Source organism: Taudactylus pleione, unplaced genomic scaffold (assembly GCF_031769625.1).
Source record: "Taudactylus pleione unplaced genomic scaffold, aTauple2 ptg001314l, whole genome shotgun sequence".
NCBI lineage: Eukaryota > Metazoa > Chordata > Amphibia > Anura > Myobatrachidae > Taudactylus > Taudactylus pleione.
Window position 1 is genome coordinate 3,413,861 of NW_028285714.1, and position 23,998 is coordinate 3,437,858.

Sequence of the window (23,998 nt, forward strand, 5' to 3'; positions counted from 1 at the left end):
ATGAACAGGACTAGATCACTGCAAAGTAGTGTATGGAGCTCATGGAAAATGAAATCTGACAAATTAATAAGAAACACTTTTGTTAACGTGATTTATTTTATTTTAGTCTTGGGTCAGTTCCCCTTTGGTGTTATGTTTCTGTTTTTTTGCTGATAATAATAATACTAGTGAATTTATACGCAAACAATGTGTCAAATTATTAAAATTAATGACATAGCTCTCATAACTATTAAAGCAATTTTGACCTTTTAATAATTTTAGCTTTACCTTTTGTAGCTTTTAATGTGTGTGTGTGTGTGTGTGTGTGTGTGTGTGTGTGTATATGTATGTATGTGTAAATGTGTGTATGTATGTATATCTATATTGTATTGCATTGTATATTGTATATTTGTATATGTGTATATATCTATATATTTGTGTATGTATGTATGTGTGTGTGTGTATATATATATATATATATATATATATATATATATATATATATATATATATATATAAGAAAGACACAATGTGCCGGCACTCATAAGGATCAAAGAACAACTTGCTCCGGTGCATACAGTAGCATAAGCGAAATACAGAAGAAAAAAGAACTGGCACTCGGAGACAGCAACAGGACAAAAAGCGATGTATATTCTCAAACGTTTTCGAGGTTACCACCCCGTCATCAGGACAGAATACATACATACGTTGTATGTATTCTGTCCTGATGACGGGGTGGTAACCTCGAAAACGTTTGAGAATATACATCGCTTTTTGTCCTGTTGCTGTCTCCGAGTGCCAGTTCTTCTTTCATATATATATATATATATATATATATATATATATATATATATATATATATATATATATATATTCCAAGTAGTTCCCGCACTCACGGCAATGAAATGTCAATGTTAGGGTGCTTCCACGGACATGTGAGTCCACATATAAAAAGAATTTCCAAAGGAAGGATGCACTCTCTATGTAAAGTAATCTGCACAATTTATTCGTCTTGAAAACATCCAGGTGGTACAGAAGAATTCAATATTCATGGTCGACGTTTCGGTACAAAGCAGTACCTTTCTCAAGACCTCAATTCCAAAAGTCATACAAGTAATGTCATGTTCAATTGATGTAACAATATCTGTGAAACATACAAGAAATAAACAAACAATGATCCGTCTATCAGGCTCCCTTCAGACCATAAACTAGTGAGCACAGTGGAGCTATATGTCCCGCTAATATATTATATACTGACAGAGAGTGCATCCTTCCTTTGGAAATTCTTTTTTTATATATATATATATATATATATATATATATATATATAAAATGTGTATATATGTATATTATAATCTCGATAATTGCCCGGCACTCTACCTTACTGTGTGATATTATCAGCGGCCCGGGTGCCCATCCTTTAGCAGCGATGTGCGGCTCTTTATGCAAGAAAAACTGGATGGCACTCCGGTATTCTAATAAAATAATGTAGTCCACACAGTGGTGGTCGACGTTTGAGAGGTGTTACCTCTTTTATCAAGACATCAAGATATATATATATATATATATATTTATTTATTTTATGAGGGCTTTTATAAAGACTGAGTCGAATAAACTGAATTCTCCCATAAGGAAATCCTGAGATGTTTGAGGGGCTACATCTCAAAGCTATTGGACATACTGAGCTAAAATTTGGCATGGACGGGTAGAACTGTCACTCGGTGCTGCATGCCAAATTTCAGGGGGAAAAATTAGCAATTGGGAGTAATCTGAAGTTTAAACTGTCAGGTTTTTTTCTTCCACTTCCTGTTTGGTCAAAACTGACTTTTTTGCTTTAGTCTATGAGGGATTTTTGGGAAAGCATAGGTAGAGAACGAATTAGGACTTGGGGTGTGTTTTATTAAGTAGCTCTTGTCCCAGTGTAGGGCCTTTTATGTCAACTTGCTGCGCATGCTCAGTAGGTGCCTCCTGCTGGGGCTGTAGAATGGCTTCACCTGGGTGCACTAACATGGCTGGCGTCAGCGGCGGTGGTAGCAGGCATTAGCGGTGGTAGGACCCCACGGAGGTAGTGGGCGTTGGTGGCGGGCTCCGGTGGAGGTAGCTGGCATGGCGGTGGTGGGACCCCATGGAGGTAGCGGGCATGGCTGCAGTGGGACCTGGCGGAGGTAGCAGGGCGTTGGCCAGTGGGACCCGGCGGAGGTAGCAGGCATGGCGGCAAACCAGATCTGAGCGGATCCAGTCCCTGCCAGCAATTCTGCAGAGTTCGGCAGTGGTGTCAATTTAAAAAATGGCGCCTCAGCTGTATTTTTGAATTTCAAGATGACTGCCATGAGCCACTCATGGCTCGCGACGTCATTGCCCTGCCTCCTCGCCTGGCTTATATAAGGCAGTGCAAGGCAGCAGCTGGTGGTCCGTCGGCGGGAAAGGAGCATGAAGAGCTCCTGAAGAAAGAAGACGCCTGGAAGCCCTGGGGAGGCGGCACCCATGAAAAAGAGCTTAAAGGCCACTGCCCCCCAGGTGAAGATGTTGTATAATAAACCTAATTTAAATATTTGAAAGTGTATTGTGTTTGTTTTAATATTTCTTTTGCAGGCGAACTACAGGTGCCATTGGGCCCATATTTTTACACTACACATTTTACACAATCAACCCAGCACCCACCGCCCAGGGGTGCCGGGAATAGCCCCGGGCTATCAGCCTAGGCCGGGGATCCCTGGAGAGGAGGACCCTTTATTGGGGAGATCCCCACCTCCCCAGGGATCCCCGGCCTGGGCTGACAGTCAGGGTAATGCTTTTTCTGGGGGACCCAGTGAAAGGGTTCCCCTGGCTGTGGCATTACTCCACTGCTAGAAAGGGTCCAGTGCTGGTTATGGATAATACAAAGGACCCCTACACTTTTTGTCCCCTGTATTTTCAGAACCAGGACTGACTCAGCTGAGCCCAGTGCTGGTTGTGCTAAATACAGGAGACCCTTATGTCTTAGCAATTAGCACATTTACGGTTGGGGATGAGCGGGTCTGACGGAACCTGGCACACCTGTCCAGGGGTATGTGGGTGAGTGGTTTATCTATTTAAATACTGATTTTGCACTGTATCACTTATGTTGTCTTGAGAAAGGGGATACGGTCCCCGAAACGTTGACCTGTATGTCACATTAAAGTTATATATATATATTTATATATATAATATAAAATCAGAAGTATTGACTACTACTATTTGGATTCAGTTTGAGAATTCCTTGAAATTTCTTATTTCAAGGCAGCAGAAACCACCATTTGTTTGGACTTTATTCCCCAAGTGGTTTGGCCGCTGGTCCGCATATTTCCACTTATACCTCTTTTCCACCAAAAACCCAGGTCCGACCCATTTACACTGCACCTTTGATCTGGGTTACTCCCAGGTCAGCCCTGTTCACACTGAACTCAGGTCTGCCCTGCTAAACCTGTGAGGTCATAAAAAGTGGGAGGTGAATGCTCCACAACCACCAATCAGCTAATTTTAGGCATGACCAAGGTCGGATAACCCGGGTTGCACCGTTTACACTGCACCATTACCTGGGTCCAACCCTGGTAGCTACCTGGGTTGGATTGCAGGGTCACTTGACCCAGGTTATTTTTCAGGGACCCTTTTACACTGAGCTGCGACCCGGGTAGACCCAGCAAAAACCCAGGTTTTTGCTCTGGTGTAAAAGGGGTATTAGTGAAATTATATGTCAAACACAAATGTGTTTAACATGCGTATTTGTTCAGTATTACTACCAGCTTTTGGAGCACCTACGAGGTCAGTGTTTCCCAATTTTGGTTCATGTCCACTGTTTTCTCAAACACTTCCCTTTTATAAGTAGCAGTGACTAGCAATAATGGTGTATTGCTGCTGTGATAGGAGCTGGAAAGGAAGGCTTTAAAATAGAGCTACTGTGATGGATCTCTTCAGCTACAAAGAGAACCGTATAGCGCCAAAGACAGCAGAGGTATTGGCCTGGTCCTATAAAGCTGCTAAATACAGTGCATGGTGAATGGTGTGGGTCATGGTGGTAGGAAAAGTACTGATTACAAATCCTCTGTCTGTATAAAAGGGTTGGGTACGAGATCCCAGCGGTCAGTATACCGACAGCGGCATCCCGATAGAATTTGGTAAGTATCCTAACCCCCCCCCCAACCCACCTTTCCCGTAGCATAACCCTAACCCTCCCCTCCTGCTGCCTAACCCTAAACCCTGCCCCCGCAGTGAACCCCTAACCCTCCCATCCTGCAGCCTAACACTAACCCTCCTCCTAGTGCCTAACCCTAAACTTAACCCCAATACTCACAGTCAGATGTCGGAGCCAGGATTTAGACTGTTGGGATTCTGGTGCCAGAAATCTGACCGCCGGCGTCCTGACCGCCGGAATGCTTACTACATCCCATATAAAATCAGTGTTGGAACAGACTGTTGTCACACTCTGAAGCATTTTGCAGCGACATGCAATACCATCTCCATACCACTGAAGTTGAACAGTACTGGTATAGAGTCTGGAATGGCTCTTAGTGGGAGTTTGCATAATTTCACAAGTGTTTGACTACAGAACTTGTAGCCCTAGAGGCAAGCAGATTTGTACATGACATTTATATATTTTGTCTTGTCTTGTTTTTAATTTAATACACTCAGGGTGCATGTTGTTATAGCAACATACATATATTGCCTTGTCATAATAAAAATGTTGGATGCTAGTGATCCTGCTTACAGTGAGTTGTATGTGCATTGTTTCAAGAACATACCCAGCACCCTGGCATTCAGCTACTTTAAACGTATGTTAGTGTCTGAAACCTCTGCTTAAGGCTCAAGTACAGTATGTGTACTTTACTGGAAGACCGTATTGTCACAGGTAGGGTCAGTTACACATGTAGAATATGCAGTCCAGCTCAGTGTGCAAAATCAGTTATTAGTACGTTTATCTCTTAATCCTCTCAATCCGGAAAGTATTCACAATGCTTCACTTTTTCCACATGTTGTTATGTTACAGCCTTATTCCAAAATGGAATAAATTAATTTTTGTCCTCAAAATTCTACACACAATACCCCATAATGACAAGGTGTAAAAAGTTTTTTTGAGACTTTAACAAATTTAATTAAAAATAAAACCTAAGAAATCACATGTACATAAGTATTCACAACCTTTGCTCAATACTTTGTTGATGCACCTTTGGCAGCAATTACAGCCTCAAGTCTTTTTGAATATGATGCCACAAGCTTGGCACACCTATCTTTGGCCAGTTTCGTCCATTCCTCTTTGAGCACCTCTCAAGCTCCATCAGGTTGGATGGGAAGCGTCGGTGCACAGTCATTTTCAGATCTCTCCAGAGATGTTCAATCCACTCCTTTGATATCTTGGCTGTGTGCTTAGGGTCCTTGTCCTGCTAAAAGATGAACCGTCGCCCCAGTCTGAGCACTCTGGAGCAGGTTTTCATCCAGGATGTCTCTGTACATTGCTGCATTCATCTTTCCCTCTATCCTGACTAGTCTCCCAGTTCCTGCCGCTGAAAAACATCCTCATGCTTCATGCTACCACCCTGCTTCACTGTAGGGATGGTATTGGCCTGGTGATGAGCAGTGCCTGGTTTCCTCCAAACATAACGCCTGGCATTCACGCCAAAGAGTTCAATCTTTGTCTCAGGTGCATTTTGGCAAACTCCAGGTGGGCTGCCGTGTGCTTTTGTGGAGGAGTGGCTTCCGTCTGGCCACTCTACCATACAGGCCTTATTGGTGGATTGCTGCAGAGATGGTTGTCCTTCTGGAAGGTTCTCTCTGTCCACAGAGGAATGCTGCAGCTCTGACAGAGTGACCATCGGGTTTTTGGTCACCTCCCTGACTAGGGCCATTCTCCCCCGATCGCTCAGTTTAGATCTCCGGCCAACTCTAGGAAGAGTCCTAGTGGTTCCGAACTTCTTCCATTTACGGATGATGGAGGCAACTGTGCTCATTGGGACCTTCAAAGCAGCAGATATTTTTTGTACCCTTCCCCAGATTTGTGTCTCGAGACAATCCTGGATCCACCTGAGCTCAATTTTGAGCTTCACGGCAAAGGCAAATACTTATGTACATGTGATTTGTTAGTAGTTTTTTTTTTTATATTAAATTTGCAAAAATCTCAACGTTGTCATCATGGGGTATTGTGTGTAGAATATTGAGGACAAAAATTAATTCATTCCATTTTGGAATAAGGCTGTAACATAACAAAATGTGGAAAAAGTGAAGCGCTGTGAATACTTTCCGGATGCACTGTATGTATTAGTATTAGTTCATTTTTTAAAGTTACATTTTTTTCATATTGTGGCTTGCTTGTTTTTGTGCTTACTTCAGAGTATGCTGGATAATAAAGGAATTTACTTTATTTCTGCTTTTCTCTATATCCATCTTTTTGAGCTTAATAAATCTTGTGCAGTCTTGATGGTAAGATAAACTCTTGCAGGTCTCTTTTTCCGGGGGGAATTTGACCTGGTAATAGTAGAAATGACAGGTACATGACACCTGCCATTGAAAGCTTAGTGGTGGCCTCTGATGGCGTCCGGCTGTGCGTGTAGAATAACAAGGAGCTCAGACCCTGCCTGACACTTTGCAAGATGGCACTAATTAAAAATGATACAGTTATATTCTCAGCAAGATACCTGTTTTTAAATTATGACTATATCTACTGTGTAGTTGTTTTTTTTTAAACCATTATTAAATAAATATTATAAATTATTTTTCCATAGTGCAATTATTTTTCTTAAAATTTTTTTTTAAAGTAAATTAGTGAGGTGGTAACATAAGAATTTTGTGATTTATTATTATATATTTTGAAATTAATAAATTCATTTTATATATTTTAATTGCTATTCATTGGTCTTTTATGTTATGTATGTTATGTATTTTATGTTTTATAATTTGTTTTATCACATGGGTTCCTCTATCCGAACCAACCCCTCAGCTGCCCTTCTCTGCCTCGGTTATGTGTGTTATTATTCCCCTCATACTTGTCAGTATCTAGCACCTTCCCTAAATCACTCCTCCAGGCACAAACTGTTATCAGTGAATTGTATACCAATAATATAATACTCTCTACTTGTCGTAATTCTGTGTTTTTTTTTTTTACATTTTTAGGTTTTGAGCTTGGTTTTGCCATGGCAAGTCCCAATGCCTTGGTTTTGTGGGAAGCCCAGTTTGGTGATTTCCACAACACAGCACAATGCATAATAGACCAGTTTATCAGCTCTGGACAGGCCAAGTGGGTTCGGCACAATGGTATCGTACTGCTCTTACCCCATGGAATGGAAGGAATGGTAAGTGGATGATGATCTCACAGCTATTCATCACACTGAGCTGATTTGTACAGTGGGAAGGTTAAGAAATATCCTATGTCCCAGGAGAGGACACTCATGAATAATGACTGAATGAGGGGTTACTGTTCATCCAGGCTCACATTTCTTTTATCCATGGCTTAAAGAGATTACATGATCTTTACCTATAGAAGAAGGACATATTTAGCTCAGATATTTGATCATAGGTTATAATGCATATACATGTGACAAAATATGAGTAACGTCCTTATTTTATGTCTGTAAGTAGTGTCATCTTTCATGATGAATGCTATCATTGTAAATGCTAATACAAGCCCAGCACTTCCTTCATAATTTATGCTTTCTCCTGTTTATACACAGCCAGTTTCCTCATTGAGCACAGTACACTCACTGGGAGCAGGAAATGCTTCTAGCTACAGTGGTGTGAAAAGGTTTTTTTTCTTCCTGCTTTTATTTCCGGTATTAGTGATGTCACAAGTTATGTTTAGTGATTACTGACATTATTACTGCAGGACTATGTATTAGGAACAGCCAAGCGCATAACTGCCATAGCTAGGTATATCTCCTATGGGGGTTGCAGGTGGGGGAGGGGGTGCCCTGCTTCCCCTGTTGAAGTTTGGTGTGCGTGTGTTATTTTCATACTTGGAAGTAACATGGGCTGCCCTTACAAAATTTTGCTGTGGGCTTAAAATGTTTTAGTTACACACTTGGGCATAGCCGTTCTTTTATATATGAGAACTGTTGATGTCTCATTGGGATATTGTGGGCAGATTACTTTTGTAGATGGTGTATACTATGTTTGAAATAGGGAATAAGTATTTGTTGTGTGACCAGAATTAGTACATTGCTCAGGACAATCTACAACAGGTTTGAAACTTATAAAATCAGTTATAAGTTAGGGCTCTATTAGAAAAATATGTGAAAGACGATTCATAATTATCGGCTTTTCTTGCATATTTTACTTTGCAGTACTTGTGAAAACTCCCGGGGAGGAGAAAGCTGGGCTGCTGTCACTCATTCTTTGCCATCTTTCACAATAGCACCAGGGATGCCAGGAAGAGCACCAGTGCTATTTATCATGGTATGCAATCAAAATGTTGACATTGACTTTGTCGACATTGTTTATCCGGCAGCTATTTTTATTTTTTTAGGGCACTCGACGAAGCAATTCAATTGTTGATCGTTTCGGACACGGTAACTGCTGGCACTGGCAAAATGTGCGATAAACCCCTAGTTAGGATGCCCTAGCCAGGATTTTAGATGAGTTTAACCGTTTTACACAGCTAAACCTGGTCTAATATGGTGTGAAGACAGCGATAATTAACAAGAACAATTGAACTGCAAAACTGGGCACTCATTAATTATCGCCGCACATACAACAATTGAATCGCCCCCAGAATGTTGACACATGGAAAATGTCGACATGGGCGAAATGTGTACAGTGAAAATGTCAACATTAGGTTTAAGGATTAGCGTTAGGGTGATGTCAAAAAGACATTGTCGACATTGTGACCAGATCAACATTTCGTCAGTGTCGACCTATTGCTTGTCGACATGTTCATTGGCAACATTATAACAACGTCAACATAATGTACCGAACCCATTCAACATGTGGCTGATGTCTCCAGGAGGGCAGGGTGACACTTTTTTTTTTTTATTAAGGCCTGCTTTCACAGGGGTAAAAGCCCCGTACTGACCAGGCTGGGGCTGGTTTACATTAGGAAAGCCCACACTGTGGATCTCCTCGTATCTCCTTGTTACTGTGTGCCCAGACCAGCCTAGCAAAGCCCCCATGCTCTTTGTCCCACTGCTATAGCATCAACCATCCCAGGCTATACTGGTTTTGGTTACTCAATTGTGGGGGAGGGAGACACACACACATTATTATTATTATTATTTTTATTATTATTATCTTCAATGTTTACAGAAAAAAAAAGTATAAAGAAGTCATCACAATAATGACTGGTCGTATCTTACCTATATTTAAATGCTCTGATTGCATGTATATGAAAATACATGTGATTCAAAACAAATAAGACCATAGTTTGTGGTCTTAGGTACTGTATATACTTACATTTCGGCTGCATATGTGCAGAAGTACTACATTAGGAATACAGATGTGTCCTCATACATCTAGTCTCCATTCGCCATGCAGCATGACTTTCCTGGCATGAGTGAGCCGCCAGGTCCTGTGCTACTCTGCTAGCATCGGGCGTCTTTTACTTTTGCTGAAAATGCATCTAAGGTGCAAAGCGATGGGACTAGGACACACCAGCAGACTCTGCTGATTCATTTGATGTGCAATGCTTTTATATCTCTATGCACCTGAGTCTGTATATGAACCACTTGAACGAAACTTGGAATGAAAAAAAGCGCGGCCGCTACATTGTAGCATTTCGTATACAGATTCAGGGACTCAGTCACACACCGATATACAAGTGTCAATATTAAATTAATCTACATAGTCTGCTGGTGCGTCCTAGTCGCATCGCATTGCAACTTAGACACATTTATAAAGATGCCAAAACACACCCGGCGCTGAGAGTCTCACAGCACCTGCCACTCCGAGAGGGGCTTTTTAGCGCTACTGCATGTATAAGGACACATCTGTATATGTCAAGTTTGTTTACATATGTCATGTTGGTGTAGAACAATGGCAAATTATGGTCAACGGTTCTCCCATAGGACCCTTAGCCCAGGGAAACTGCCATTTTTCCATGTACTTTGATCCAGGGCCGTAATTAGGGTGGTGCGGCCGGTGCTGTCGCACAGAGTGCAATGCTCTGGGGGCGGCATGGCCGCTACCCTGATGATGATGCCAGTGAAGAACAAGCTGTTTGCTGACGTTGATATACATGAACTGAATGAGGTTCCACCACCTGCGCACGGCTTTCAGACTCATCAGTACATGGGTAAGGGGGAGAAGCGGGAGAGATCTGCACTTTCAGGCAGCATATGCAGCGCTGGCTTGTCTTGTCCCACTCCCTGCGTGGTGGTGCTGCTGCTGCATCTGAAGAGGAATCGGGGCTGGGCCGCTTAGTGGAATTGGAGTGTGTTACGAGGAGCTGCCCTCGGGGAAGTGAAGAAGCTCCTTCTTCCTACTCTGGCATTTGCCCGCTTGGCTCCGCAATCACTGCAGTGTTGAGATCCCACACCGCTCCCGCCCCTCCCCTACTCCTGAGCAGAACACATATAACAACAAAGTTACTTTGCAGTAGCTGCAGGACCTCACCCCACCTGCTGCCTGCTCTTATGCCCAACGTACCCAGCACAGCTACCCAGGAAGCAGCCCTCATCCAGACTGCAGGATGTATGTATGCCAAGACAGCTAGAATGTAATGAGGATGCATGTATAGCAGATCTCGCTGGTGCCCAGTATAGCCGGTTACAGGTGCTTGGTGGGGGAGGGGAGAGCTGGGAGTGCTGCAGGGTTGGGGCTCATTGCTAGGCACATTAACGATGTGCAGACCCCTGTCTAATTATCCCAACCCTAATGCAGGGGTCTGCATTAGGGGTAGGGGGTAATTATACTATGGTCTGTATTAGGGGAGGGGGGTTATTTAAACAGGGGTCTGCGTTAGGGGTGGGGCTCATTAGACAGGGATCTTCATTAGGGGAGTGAGTCATGGGTATGCATTAGGAGTAGTTGGTAATTAGACATGGGTCTAAGAGGTGGGGGGTCATTAGACATTAGAGGTAGGAATCATTAGACATGCATCAGACCCTCCAACTGTACTGTTGTTGCCTGTACAGTACAATTTTTTTCTTTATAACAGTCTGTACCACCAGTGCAAGTGATGCAGAGCTGCCCCCAGGCTCTCCCCCACATCTACACAGTGCGGGAGAGAGACTGGGGACAGCAGACCCCCAGAGTGATGAAAATCAGGGTGTGCCATGATGCTGTGGCCTTCCACATGAGGTTACTTCCCTTTTTAGCATAATTTCTGTATTTGAAATGTGGTGGGGGTGACGCCAATGCTGATGCTGGCACAGGGCACCAAAATGTCTAGTTACGGCTCTGCTTTGATCAGTAGAAAATTAATCTTTTACACTAAGATGTATTCTGTGTCCTTGTTGCTGTTTTTGTACTTTAAACTCAGTTGGGTCTATCCAGCTATGAATATCCATTAAATTCGGTCTCAAGTTTCCTCTGAAAAACATAGCCTATTTTCTTTTATTTATCTTTTTTTTATGATAACTCAGACCACCCTTTCCAGCTGGTATTTCATATTTCTTGAGGGACATTTCCTATTGCACCAGAATAAATTGCTTCTCAGAAGCCTTTAATGCTGCTGCTTCTCCCTGACTATCAGTAATGTAATTCTCAAACAAGCATTTTTTTAAACTCCTTCTGCCTAATGTTATTACCAGGGTCCTGAGCATTCTTCAGCCAGACCTGAAAGGTTTCTGCAGATGAGCAATGATGACTGCGATGCTTATCCTGTAAGTTGATTTGGCTAACACTATGCCTTACTCCATCTTGACCTTCTTTTCCAATTGTACCTGTTCAAGAATCCATTTTTACATTAGTCTGTGTGCTCATTATTTTTCTGCTTCTGGTTAGTACATAATGAAATAAAGGTTATGACTCGTGCCCAGATAGATGTATTACATTATGCAATTTTACCCTGGCTAATGCAAACATATTACACCAGACACTGTATGTTTATGGAAAACAGAGCTTCGGTTGCCTGTGAAGTTAGGTACTATATATATTTTTTTTTTTGCCCATTCAAAACGTAACGCTTAAAAATGTATGTTCTAGTGCAATTGAGCAACACAAAGAAAAAAAACTTATGTTGCTTAAAGGAACATCATACTGATACGATCCTTATTTTAAAAGAGTTTAGTGAATTTTTTTATTCAACATTGTGTTAAATATAAATTTTATTCCAGCTTCCCACAGAGTTGCATGTCAAAGTAAATGTTTAAAATATCATCATTACATTTCTGTTTCGTAACCAACTTCACACTTAGGGATAACGATTTCAGGGAAGACATTGGATTGCTTGTGTTCTGCTAATAGCATGGCTCTCCCACTAGACATTCTAGTCTGCATATTATGAGGGGTATTCAATTTGAAATGTAAACTTCGCCGTCTATGCGTGTCGAAGTTTTCGCCGCACATCGGAGCTTTTGCCGGTGAAAAAGTATCGCGCACACCCCCGCTTATACCCGTATTCAATATGAAATCGCCGAAAACGGCACCCGGCGAAAGTGAAATCAGCGAAAACTTCGCTGATTTTTGGGGAAATTACCCTGACACCCCCAAAAAGTTGCTCTGACATGGGGGATCACTCTGGATACCCCCGATTAGCCCTGCTGAAGGTTTTTGGGGTCTTTAAACTGGCTCAATAGCTGCTATTTTGGGGATTTTTTGCAGAAAATAAGTAGTCCCAGCAAATTTTGGGTACTTGAAAACGGGGGTGAGCATATTTAAAAGTTGCTAAAGTGAAGTTTTTAAAAACGTGAAAAATCCACCTGCCGCAAACACCTGCAATGAAAAAAAACACCTGGGGCATACTTGGGGACGCCCCTAGATTGTAGTTCGCTAGTTTTTAACTTTGTACCCCCCAATTTTTTTTTCGCCCCCAAAATGAAAGTGCTTTTTTGGGGGTCTTCTGAGGTTTTTTAAAATTTGACAGTTTACCTTTGGGGGACAGTCTGAAGGTTGCAGGGTGGTTTCCGAAATGTTGCATCCCAAAACCTCTGCACTTTTTTTCGCCACCCATTCCTTGGAGATACTTTTTCGCAGGGTCGAATGCAATATACTTATCGCAGTGGCGAAAAGTTTTCAAATTGAATACGGTGTAAAAGTAAAAGTGGCGAAAATGACGTCATCCGAGCAAAAACATCGCAGAAACTCAGTTTTGCTCCATATTGAATACCCCTATATGTCTTTATAATATTTAGCTGAAAATGCAGAGGATAATAGAGGAAAATAAAGCCATACTTTATAGCAACTGATCACACATTTTGTATTAATCCGTATGGTGCATGGAGCTTAGTCTGTTTCGCTATACAGTTATAAGAAAAGAAAAATGTCATCATCAATACTACTTATGAGATTGTCAATAGAAATTTAAATACACGTCAACACTTCTCTGTTATGTGCATGGTCTAAAACTGGACACACATTGCAATTGTGATTACCAACAGTGCATACTGCACCCAACAACCAAAAGAATCTATACATTTGCTGTAGAATTTTCTACCTGCACTGAATTTGAGGAGTTTAAGGCTACGAACAAACTGGTGTTGAAAAAACATTGTTCTTCAGGGGAGCTTTGAAATGCAATCATTACAGCAGCTGAAGGTTGTGCTGCAGCATAATGTACAGATGTGTCCTCATTCATCTCGCCTCAGTACACCACAGAGAGCAACTCGCCTAGTGTGAGTTAGCCGTCAGGTCCCGTGCAACTCTACTAGCGTTGGGCATCTTTGTTTGCCAAAAATGCTTCTAAGTCGCAATGTAATGTGATTAGGACGCACCAGCAGGCCAGACTGAGCTGATAATTTGATTTGTGACACTTCTGTATCTGTGTGCACCTGAGTCTGTATATGAAGTAAAACGGAACTGCGGCTGTTACATTGTAGCACTTCATTCTACAGATCCAGAGACTCAGTCGTACAAAGATATACAAGTGTTACATATCAAATTAATCAGCACAGTTTGATGGTGCGTCCTAGTCACATTTTCGACAAAAAAAGATGCCCGTCTATTGTACACATCTGTACTATACACGTTACATATGGGTGGATTTATCACACCTTCTAAAGAGGAAAAGTGGAGGTGCTGTGACCATAGCTTGTAGCTTTCATTTATCTAGTACATTCTATAAAATGATGGCTAGAAGCTGATTGGTTGCTATAGAAGGTTTGATAAATCTTCCCCATAGTGCTCTAACAAACTATTTCCATAGAGTGTGTACTGGTCTATTTGTGTACATTATTGGAGCACTGGCATCTGATAGCGCTTTCTAGGCATTGTTCACGCCTCACATAAACACCCATATGTGTAAGACCGAATAAAATACAGAATTAAAAATTAAGTATTGGTAATTTCAATGCAAAGGTAAAGTAGTCTTAATTGTATTGAGTTACTCATTTGGCTCACCAATTAGAGTGTTATCAAGCCTTTTCCCGGCATGCTTTACACTAACTGTTAGTGCCGCTTAAAATTTTCAGCTCCATCCTGCCAAGACACTTTGTAAGTTTAGTCCATTGAATTAAATAAAAAAATAAAAAATAAAAATTATGGGAAAAAAAAAAAAATCTATATACATATTGGGTGCCATGTTCTCTTTTCTCTGAAAATGCTAGTCATTAGTGGGAACATGTTACTGCTTCGGTCAGAAGTTGGATCAGTTTTTGATGGGGTCATCTCATATTCCCAGGAATTTACACAAGATTATGAAGTTACCCAACTGTATGACAGCAACTGGATCGTAGTGAACTGTTCCACTCCTGGCAACTACTTCCATGTTCTCAGGCGGCAGATTTTATTACCCTTCCGCAAACCGGTAAAGTGAATTCCATGATCACAAAAAGCAACTGGTGTGTTGTGGTTTCGGCTATAACTTGTGTCGCTTCTCATATTTGCAGCTGATTGTCTTTACACCAAAGTCATTGCTGAGGCACCCTGAGGCTAAGTCTAGTTTTGAAGAAATGAAGGCAGGTTGGTATAAAATGAATTTATTGTTCCCCAGCTGTTGGCTATTTTCCTAAATGTATATCTACAGAGATATCAAAAAGCAAATCTACAGTGCGTATGTGTTTATAGTATATGTTAAGGGTGAGTACTGTAATCTGCTGGATAAGGTTTCAAGTTTGTGTAAAAGTATGGGGCAATTGGGAAACGCTTGTAAAAAGGTAAGAAGTCTGATTCTGAGTCCTACGCAAATGGAACTTTGAACGTGGATATTAGCATACTGCGCATGTTCTGCCAAAATTGCTGATTGTGCATGCGCCAGACAATGCACATGCCCACGGACGGAGTCTACATGTGCGTACAGATATATCCGTCCGTTGACTGAGCTCTTAATCAGTGAAATGGGCAACAACTGGTCGCCAATGATGCCGGTGCACGGAACTGATCGAGTGTTGTGGGTGTGTAAGCCGACCTCCATGCTTGTTCTTAGTGTGCGGACATAGATGGGACGGATCTATTGCACATAGCTTTGGGTCTGTGTAAGTCTTAATACTAATGATGATGTAAAAACAGTGTGCGGGATGGACCTCCATATGCAGATGCATGGATATTCCTCATAGTCGGGCAAATTCTCACATTAGCATAAGCTAGTAATCATGCTCCCATGGCCATCGGGAAATAGGGCTACAGACACATCCAACAGACAATCAGACCCTAAATGTGTGTGATTTATGTATGTTATAAGCAATATAATAAGGATCATTTATATATATCTGCATACATTTACAGTAAATAAAATAAAACATATGATCTATTTTAGGGTGACTCATTATGCTTACATAGTTAATGGTGAAAAGGATAAAGGGGGTGATGTACTAAGCCTTGAAGAGAGATAATGTACCAACCAATCAGCTCCTAACTGTAATTTTTCAAACACAACCTGTAAACTGACAGCGATGCTGACTATCTCTCTCCACTTTATCTCTGTCGCCAAGGTTTGATACATCTCCCCAAAAATAATATAAGTACACAGGTGGATTAAAATAGTGATACAGTACAGATGTGTCCTCGTAGACATTTGCTCAAATTGCGCCAAATATCCCAGTTTAGTGCTCCACAGACTTTACTGTGCCATGCATCCTGCCAGATATTTTTTCTTAAAATATGCATCATATATGCAATACTAATTGTTCAATAAAGGTTTGTTATGGAGGAACAACATTTTTTTTGTCACTATAGATAGTACGCACATCGTAAAATATTATTTCCCCTGACAAATATACATTTGTATTTGCCCTATAATCAGTCATTTAATATTGGCAATTTAATTAATAAATATTGGTCTTTTAATCTAATTACTCATTCACTTGGCCCCCTAATATAGCCATTAAATAGTATTAATTTAATAATAATTCATTATTAAATAAATTAATAATTATTTTTCCACCTTATTAGAATGCCCGCATAATAAAAGCACTGTCCTCATCTTCTGATTGGCCAGATTGCTCAGACTTTATACTTATTGATCTATCTTCCTGCCACATCCACCTAAATTTTTTCTGGGTGTTCTTGAGAGACTTGCAAAACCATCACTAGATAACTATTGTGGTTTCTATTCTTTGCATGTGACAAATATGGTTCGGCAATGTGTTGTTTGGGGTTTTGAAAAACTGGTGGTTTTACCTCTAGAAGCTCCTGGTGGTTTTAACGACCCCTCCATCAGCACCGGAAAAGAAAGACCAGATACCACAAACCGCTCATTAGTAAATTTTCCTATAGATGGTTAAGTTGCTCTTTGAAATGTAGAGGGAAAATTAATAAGGATTGCTTTGTGGCTAAAATACCTTTTTTATTGTAGTCACAAATTTGTTCAATTAATTTTGTAATTTCATTATTTTTTTAAACACATGTCTGGGTCTTTGCTTATGTTAAAATTAACCATTAGTTTTACTTTGTAACATCAAGGTACAATCTTCCGCCGCATGATTTCTGAGAGCGGAACAGCTTGTCAGAATCCTCACGATGTGAGACGGGTCATTTTCTGCACTGGGAAGGTTTATTACGAGCTTGTCAAGGAAAGGCATCAAAAACAGTTGGAAAGCCAAGTAGCAATCACAAGGCTGGAGCAGGTAACATATTTTTCAGCCTTAATCTGTTTGCCACAGAATATTTTGACAGCCAGTTTTGTTGCAAAATGAATGGACAGGCAAACGGTTCCACAAAGGGATATTCTTCCTGTCACACCAATACAAATGTGGACAAAATATCTGCCCTGATTAGTGATGAGGCAGCAACACACTACCAATCAGAGAGTTACTTTATCATTAAATGGTCAGTCTGTCAGAGGAACAGATGGGCTTTAAAAGAGAATCCCTATACACAGTTATTGATCACACTAAAGAAGTAAGGGGTCCATTTTCTTCTCTGAATTGGTGTATTTCTTGAAGGATTTAGGGACATTGTAAAATTTAATTTTATTTGTAAACATAACATTAAGACGAATGGCTGTTTTACTGTATGTGGATAAAATAGCGCAAGTGTGCATAGTGGGAATTCTCACTGTGTATGTGACCAAAGGGGTGTGAAGGGGAGGTCTCACATAGCCAGAGTTCAAAGGTGACAGAAATGCAGCGAAATGCAGGTCAGCACTCTAACGTATATAGGTCTGATAGGCGGCGTATCTTTTGCACCTAATATAGGACAGGTTCAAGTGCACATTAATGATTAAGACTAGAGATGAGCGGTTCAGATTTTAGGGAATCCAAACTCGCCTTAGCTTAGGGCATCCGAGCTGATCAGAGTCCCGGCTTGGATCTTCCTGCCGGGCTCAGAACCGAAAAATAGCTAAAACACAAAGTTACCGGTGTCTGATCTCTGTGTTTTGGTTCGCAAGGCTTCCTCAGCTGGATACAATCAGTGGCCGCCACCATTGTAACAGGCTGCTGGTTGGCAGAGAATGGCTGTCTCTTAGCCAACCAGCAGGCCTGTGGCCACTGATTGGATCTGGCAGACAGAAGCTGAGTGCTGTCACTGCCCCCCACCCGCTGGCCCCAACATCCATGCTGGGCTGCACCCAGGGGGAGAAGAGAACAAGCGCCGGCCAGGAGAGCCTGCCAGTGCCTGATGTGAGAGCAGCGTCAGGCTGACAGGAGATGCCAGGGATCCTGTCATTAGGGGGGGTTCTGTCTAATCCACCCTAAGCTCCCCCCCATCCTGTGCCCCCTGAGCCTGTACCATACTGAGCTCCCCTCCCCCATCCTATACCCTTTGAATGTCTCCATAACCTGTGCTCCTCTGAGTGCCCCCCCTTACTCTATGCCCCCTTCAGCATCCCACCAACCTTGTGCCCACTTGAATGCCCCGCCCAATCCAGTACCCCTGACTTTCATCCTCCACTGTGAGCGAACCCACCCCCACCCCACCAACCTTGTACTCCCCTCAGCGCCCCCTTCCCCCTATAGAGCCCCTGGTGTCAGAGATCCCCTGCTGTGTCCATCTGATTGCTCTGTGCTGGGATGACTAGTATATAACCCTGTGTGTGTGCTGGTGCAGTGCGGGCAAGGGAAGGAGGAATGATGATGATGAATGAGGAGTAGGAGGAGGAGGGGATCTACAATGGTATAAAGGGTATAAGTGGCTCTACTGTGGTGTAAGATGTATAATTACTGTGGTGTAACATGTAGAAGAGGTACTACTGTGTGGTATAATGTCAATAACGGAAACAACTGTGTGGTGTAATGTGACTAGCGGACACTAACATGCTGGATAATGTGTAATGTGCCGTGTATTTGTGCTGCTGCTTTGTCACTTAGTTTAACCAGCCAGCTCGCTGCAGCATTTGGGCAATATTGGTGAAAAGTTGAAAACAATATTGTGAGCTGTGAGGTGTGACTGGAAATTAATGTTATTGAGGTTAATAATTCTCTAGCTTTGGGGGTCATTCAGACCCACTCGCAAGCGTCAGTACGCTCGCAAGTGGGTCGATGTTCCCCACTGCGCATGCGCACGACGGAGGGAGCTCCGTCGTGCGCATGCGCGAGACCCGGACTGCAACAGCCAAGCTGTCGCTCCGGGTCTCGCACCAAAGGGGGCTGCTGTCGATGTTGATTGACAGCACGCCCCGTTTGGTGGGCGTGCCTGCCAGACGGAGGCGTTCCCATGGGAACGCCTACCGTCTGAAGCCGGCCCCACTGACATCACTAGTGATGTCAGTGGGAGTGATTTTGGCTCTGATAGAGCCAAAATCACTCCAGGGCTTGTGGCAGGGATACCCTACCGCAGGGTCTCTGTCGCAAGTCCGATGGTCAAGACCATCGCGATCATCTTTTTGGACGCTTGTATATGCTGTGGGTGGTGACCCACAGCTATACGAGCGTCCAGGAGGACGCTCCATTTTAATGTAGGAGGGCCCTGATTCAGAGCGAGCGCTTTGGTCAGAGCGTCCGGCTCTGAATCAGGCCCTTTATCTTTTTCTGTCAATTTAAAAAAAAGAAAATACAAAACCAGTCATGCCATTTTGGCAAAACTAGCAAAAATGGTCCGGCGCACATATCTAATTAAGACTAGTAGTAAACCAGATGCATATGCTGCCGATGTACATCTCCAGATGCATACAGCTCTGCATATGGTCTCCCACTTTATAACATGCGGCAAACACTAAGCACTTAGTATAATCACAAATGCACTAATTGTCTGTATGCTGGGTGTGCTGAGCCAGGCTACATGAGTTACTACAGTAACTGATATCATAGCGAGTCCTAGCTGCTTTTATAGAAACACTATTAACTTACATCCAGTGGCTCTTGGGTCTAAGGCCCTCATTCAGAGCCGTTCGCTATTTGCGGTCGTTCGTTCAAAAACAAGGGGTGGCTATTCAAATGATCCGTTCGCACATTGCAGTCTGTTCACACCTCTAAGTCTGAACGAGCGAGCAAAACATACGCTCGTTTATTTGATAAAAACGCCCCCGGGCCGCTCGCACCATACGTCATGTCCGCTATTTATTAGATTAATCGAGTACATCATACAGCGTATGAACTGCTCGCTATTCTTGTGGTTGGTTTTTTCAACCGCTATTTTGCGAGCAGTTCTGAGTTTAAAAAAACCAAGTGACGTGGTCAATGACGCTGCTGGATTAATTATGCACACCCTTAAAACGCCCGTTTTGACCTTTAAGCACGCCTGCGTTCGAATTCCACTCCCCTGTTTTCAAGCACCTTCCCCTATTACCACCCACATGCGCCTCATTCTGTCACTCAAAATAGCAGGCACTCGCTATATAGCGTACAAACGATTTTCGGCCGCACTGACTGGTTCGCGCATGCGTACTAAAAACCGTACGCATGCGCAGATGTGCGAACATCGCTCGGAACGAGCGTACTGCCGCTAACGAGCGGCTCTGAATGAGGGCCTAAATGTATTAAGCAGCGCTTAAAGTAGCTTCCGCCACTTTGGAGGCTCAGGCAGTTGGATTTAAAGGGACAACAATATTAAATACAAAACCAGGCGTGTTTTGTATTTAAAACTATTGTCCCTTTAAATTCAGCATCTGAAATTGTCAAATAAGTGGGCGCTGCTTAGTTAATAAGAGAGAATGGAGTAGCAATATTGATACATACAGTACCATTTTACATAAGTAACCCATTAGACATTTCTTTTGTTCTATCTTAGTGATGTTGTCTAACCCTTTTTATTGCAGATAGCCCCATTTCCGTTTGACTTGGTGAAGGAAGAGGTAGAGAAATATCACAGGGCAGAATTAGTGTGGTGCCAGGAGGAGCACAAGAATATGGGTTACTATGACTACATTAAACCACGCTTCCTCACCCTTCTGAACCACACCAGACCAATTTGGTAATCTTTTCCTTATAGAATATTTATGTTTACAATGCTGTTTGTAATCCTTTCATACATAACCATTACTTTAGAGGTGTAAAGGAGACATTGTATTTTGGAGCATTCCCTTCATACCTTGATTCACTGTAAAACCAAGGTATCTCTGAGGATCTGCCATTACAGCCAGCTCCTAAGTTTACCCATTAACAGACCTCACCTGTAGTCATGCCTTTAGTGTTTATCCTTTGTATTAGCATTGATCAGGTTGCTATATTGCTCTTGATTGGGCAAGGGCTTCAGGGCCAGATTAAGGTCTGTGGAGGCCCCTGGGCAACAAACATGAGGGGGGCCCCTATTAAATGTGACGAACTGGGGGTATGCGCAATGGGGACCCCAGTAGTGTCAGTGCCCACAGTGGTAGTGCCCTGTATGCAGAGCCCACAGTAGTAGTGCCCCCATGAGTGGTGCCCCCTATGCAATACTCCCATTAGTTGTGCCCCCAGTAGTAATGTTCCCAATAGTAATATGCCCCCTGTATAAATACCCCCAGTAGTAGTACCCTTGTAGTTGTGCTCCCAATAGTAATGCCCTCCAGTAGTCATGCCCCCTGTGTGTGCCCAATAGTAATGCCCCCTATATAAATGCCCTCAGTAGTAATACCCCTGTAGTTGTGCCCCAGTAGTCATGCCCCCTGTGGTAGTGACCCCAGTAGTAATGTCCCCTGTAGTAGTACCCTCTGTATAAATGCCCCCAGTAGTAATGCTCCTGTATTAGTGCCCCTAATAGTATTGCTCCCTCTGTAGTAGTGCCCCGCCTTCAAGTAGTAGAGCCCCAATAGTAATGCGCCCCGAGTAATGTCCCCCCATGAGTAATGCCCCCAGTAGTAGTGCCTCCCCTCTGAGTAATGCCCCCAGTAGTAATGCCTCCCCCCCGAGTAATGCCCCCAGTAGTAATGCCCCCCCCGAGCAATGCCCCTAGTAGTAATGACCCCAGTAGAAAAGCAGCTTACGCTAAAAAAAAAAAAAAAAAAAAAAAAAAAAGAAGCTCATACTTACCTTAAGCCCCGCTCCCGCCCACGTCCAGTCCGCTCCTCTGCACCATGGGAGAGACATCATGACGTCTCTCCCATGGTGCGTGAGCCGGAATCCGGAGCTCGTGAATGAGCTTCAGTCTCCGGCTGCCGCTGTGGGGAGGGAGGCGGGTGGCCACTGGTTACAATCTCAGCGGGCGCCTGGTAAATGGTGCCTCCCTGCGGCACCAGGGTTAGGTTGGCCGGAGGAGGCGGAATTTGTTCCATCTCCTCCGGTTCACTTTAACCCCGATGGGTGTGGGGGCTCTTCAGATGTGGGGGCCCAGGGACGACCGCCCCTGACCTCCCCCTTGTTAATCCGGCCCTGAAGGGCTTATTTATTTGCTTTAAATGCATTGGTTGCTGGATGTGTTAAATCTGCTGACAGAACATTATTTTACTCATAGCTTGACCTACATGTTTGTATTGTAGGTATGTTGGACGTGACCCAGCAGCTGCTCCAGCCACTGGCAATAAAAACACTCATCATGTGGAACTAAAGAGATTTTTGGACGCAGCCTTCAATTTGGAGTGTTTTGAAGGGAAAACCTTCTGATACAGGAGAATAATAACTACTCAGTAAAATAGAGTCATACATAATAGAATACCTTATTACCTCTAAATAAATATGTTTAAGAACTGTTGCTTTGTGTCAGGTTGTTTTTATATGATACAGTGTTTGTACATAAACTGATTTGCTTTGTGTACAGTGACTTGTTGGATATTTCTATCATCCTTCAGAAATGTTTTCTGACTTTATACACATGTTTATTCTAGTTACTTGTGTTGGTTAGATATTGGTAATACAGAAAGGACAAAGGGCGGGGATGCATGACTAATCGCATTCGGGATGTGATTCATTCCGCCACTATTCGCATGCATGCAGGCATTCGTAACGCCGGTATTCATGAAGAACACTGCAAAAGACAGCTCTCTCGGTAAGAGCTGTCCTTTGCGAATGAGGGACTTCCGGGTCTATGACCCAGAAGCCCCTCTGGCGTCCTTCTGTGCATGCACAGAAGGACGTACGTGCTGCTGGGGGTGCTGGGAGGGATCCGATTGGATCCCTTTCACAGCACTCTCCAGATAGAAGCCCATAGGCTGCATCCAACCCAAAGGGTTCTATGTACTGAGCCTTGGAGAGAGATAAAGTGGACCGAGATAAAGTACCAACCAATCAGCTCCTAACTGTCATATTTCAAACAAAGTCTGTAAAGGCACAGATTGGTTGGTACTTTATCAACCTCTACTTTATCTGTCTCCAGGGCTTAGTACATAGACCCCATAGTCATAGTCTATTGTTTTTTTCTATCTCTCTTACAATTAATCTAGGTATCAAATTTGACTTAACTTTTTCAAAGTAAAGAGAGTACTATTTGTGGGTTTCCGACCAAAACTCATGATTTTAGTAGTTTTCTACAAAGACCAGTTGTGTGTTTGAACAGCTGCTAAACTGTACTCTTATCTGTCATTTTATTTACATGCAAGAGCAGTTGTCCAGCCCTTTCATGTCACAATCATTGATACAGTAGATTGAGAGTTGCTATTAGCCTCAGAGATCATAGTTGATAGATATCAGCTAATTGGAAATCAATACATAAACCGGCCTCCTAGTAAGTCATTCTGTGCACAAAACATGTCAGAACATGAATTCAGGATTGTCCATACAGGGATAGAATTTACTGAAAAGTTCAGGGACTACTTTTATTTTTATATACTAAATCGTCTGTTAATCTGTTCATATCACAAATCCTGCCTATTAGGACAGTGGGGAGGAGAATGTAGAACAGGGGTACTCAACATGTGGCCCTCCAGCTACTGTAGGACTACAAATACCAGCATGCCCTGCCACCGTTTTAGCAAGCTCTGATAGCAAAACTCGTACAGGGCATGCTGGAATTTGTGGTTCCACAACAGCTGGAGGACTGCATGTTGAGTACCCCTAATGTAGAGACTAAAAGGACTGATACATTGTATTTGCTGCATTTCAATGAAACATTCGATTTCAAATTGTTTGAGATCTTTAAACATCTATTGTTATTTCCATACTGGTTATTTTGTGCTATTAAAACTACAGATCTAATTACCGCTGTTTGGTCTGCTGGATTTGTTTTGACTCTCCTGACCCTAATCTCAGGATGAGCACTT

The 23,998-nt window shown here is 42.6% G+C and overlaps 1 protein-coding gene across 2 annotated transcripts in view; it reads left to right on the top strand.

Annotated features, from left to right (window-relative positions):
* The window catches only part of OGDHL (oxoglutarate dehydrogenase L), a 129,032-nt gene extending 105,380 nt beyond the window's left edge, over positions 1 to 23,652 (top strand). For both annotated transcript variants that reach the window (XM_088463109.1, XM_088463108.1), the window contains exons 17-23: positions 7,099 to 7,277; positions 11,667 to 11,738; positions 14,693 to 14,818; positions 14,901 to 14,973; positions 16,912 to 17,075; positions 20,645 to 20,799; positions 22,283 to 23,652. In XM_088463109.1, the coding sequence (XP_088319235.1) occupies positions 7,099 to 7,277; positions 11,667 to 11,738; positions 14,693 to 14,818; positions 14,901 to 14,973; positions 16,912 to 17,075; positions 20,645 to 20,799; positions 22,283 to 22,406 (893 nt within the window). In that variant the 3' untranslated portion in view covers positions 22,407 to 23,652. The remainder of the gene's footprint in view (positions 1 to 7,098; positions 7,278 to 11,666; positions 11,739 to 14,692; positions 14,819 to 14,900; positions 14,974 to 16,911; positions 17,076 to 20,644; positions 20,800 to 22,282) is intronic.
* Positions 23,653 to 23,998: the final 346 nt, after the last annotated feature.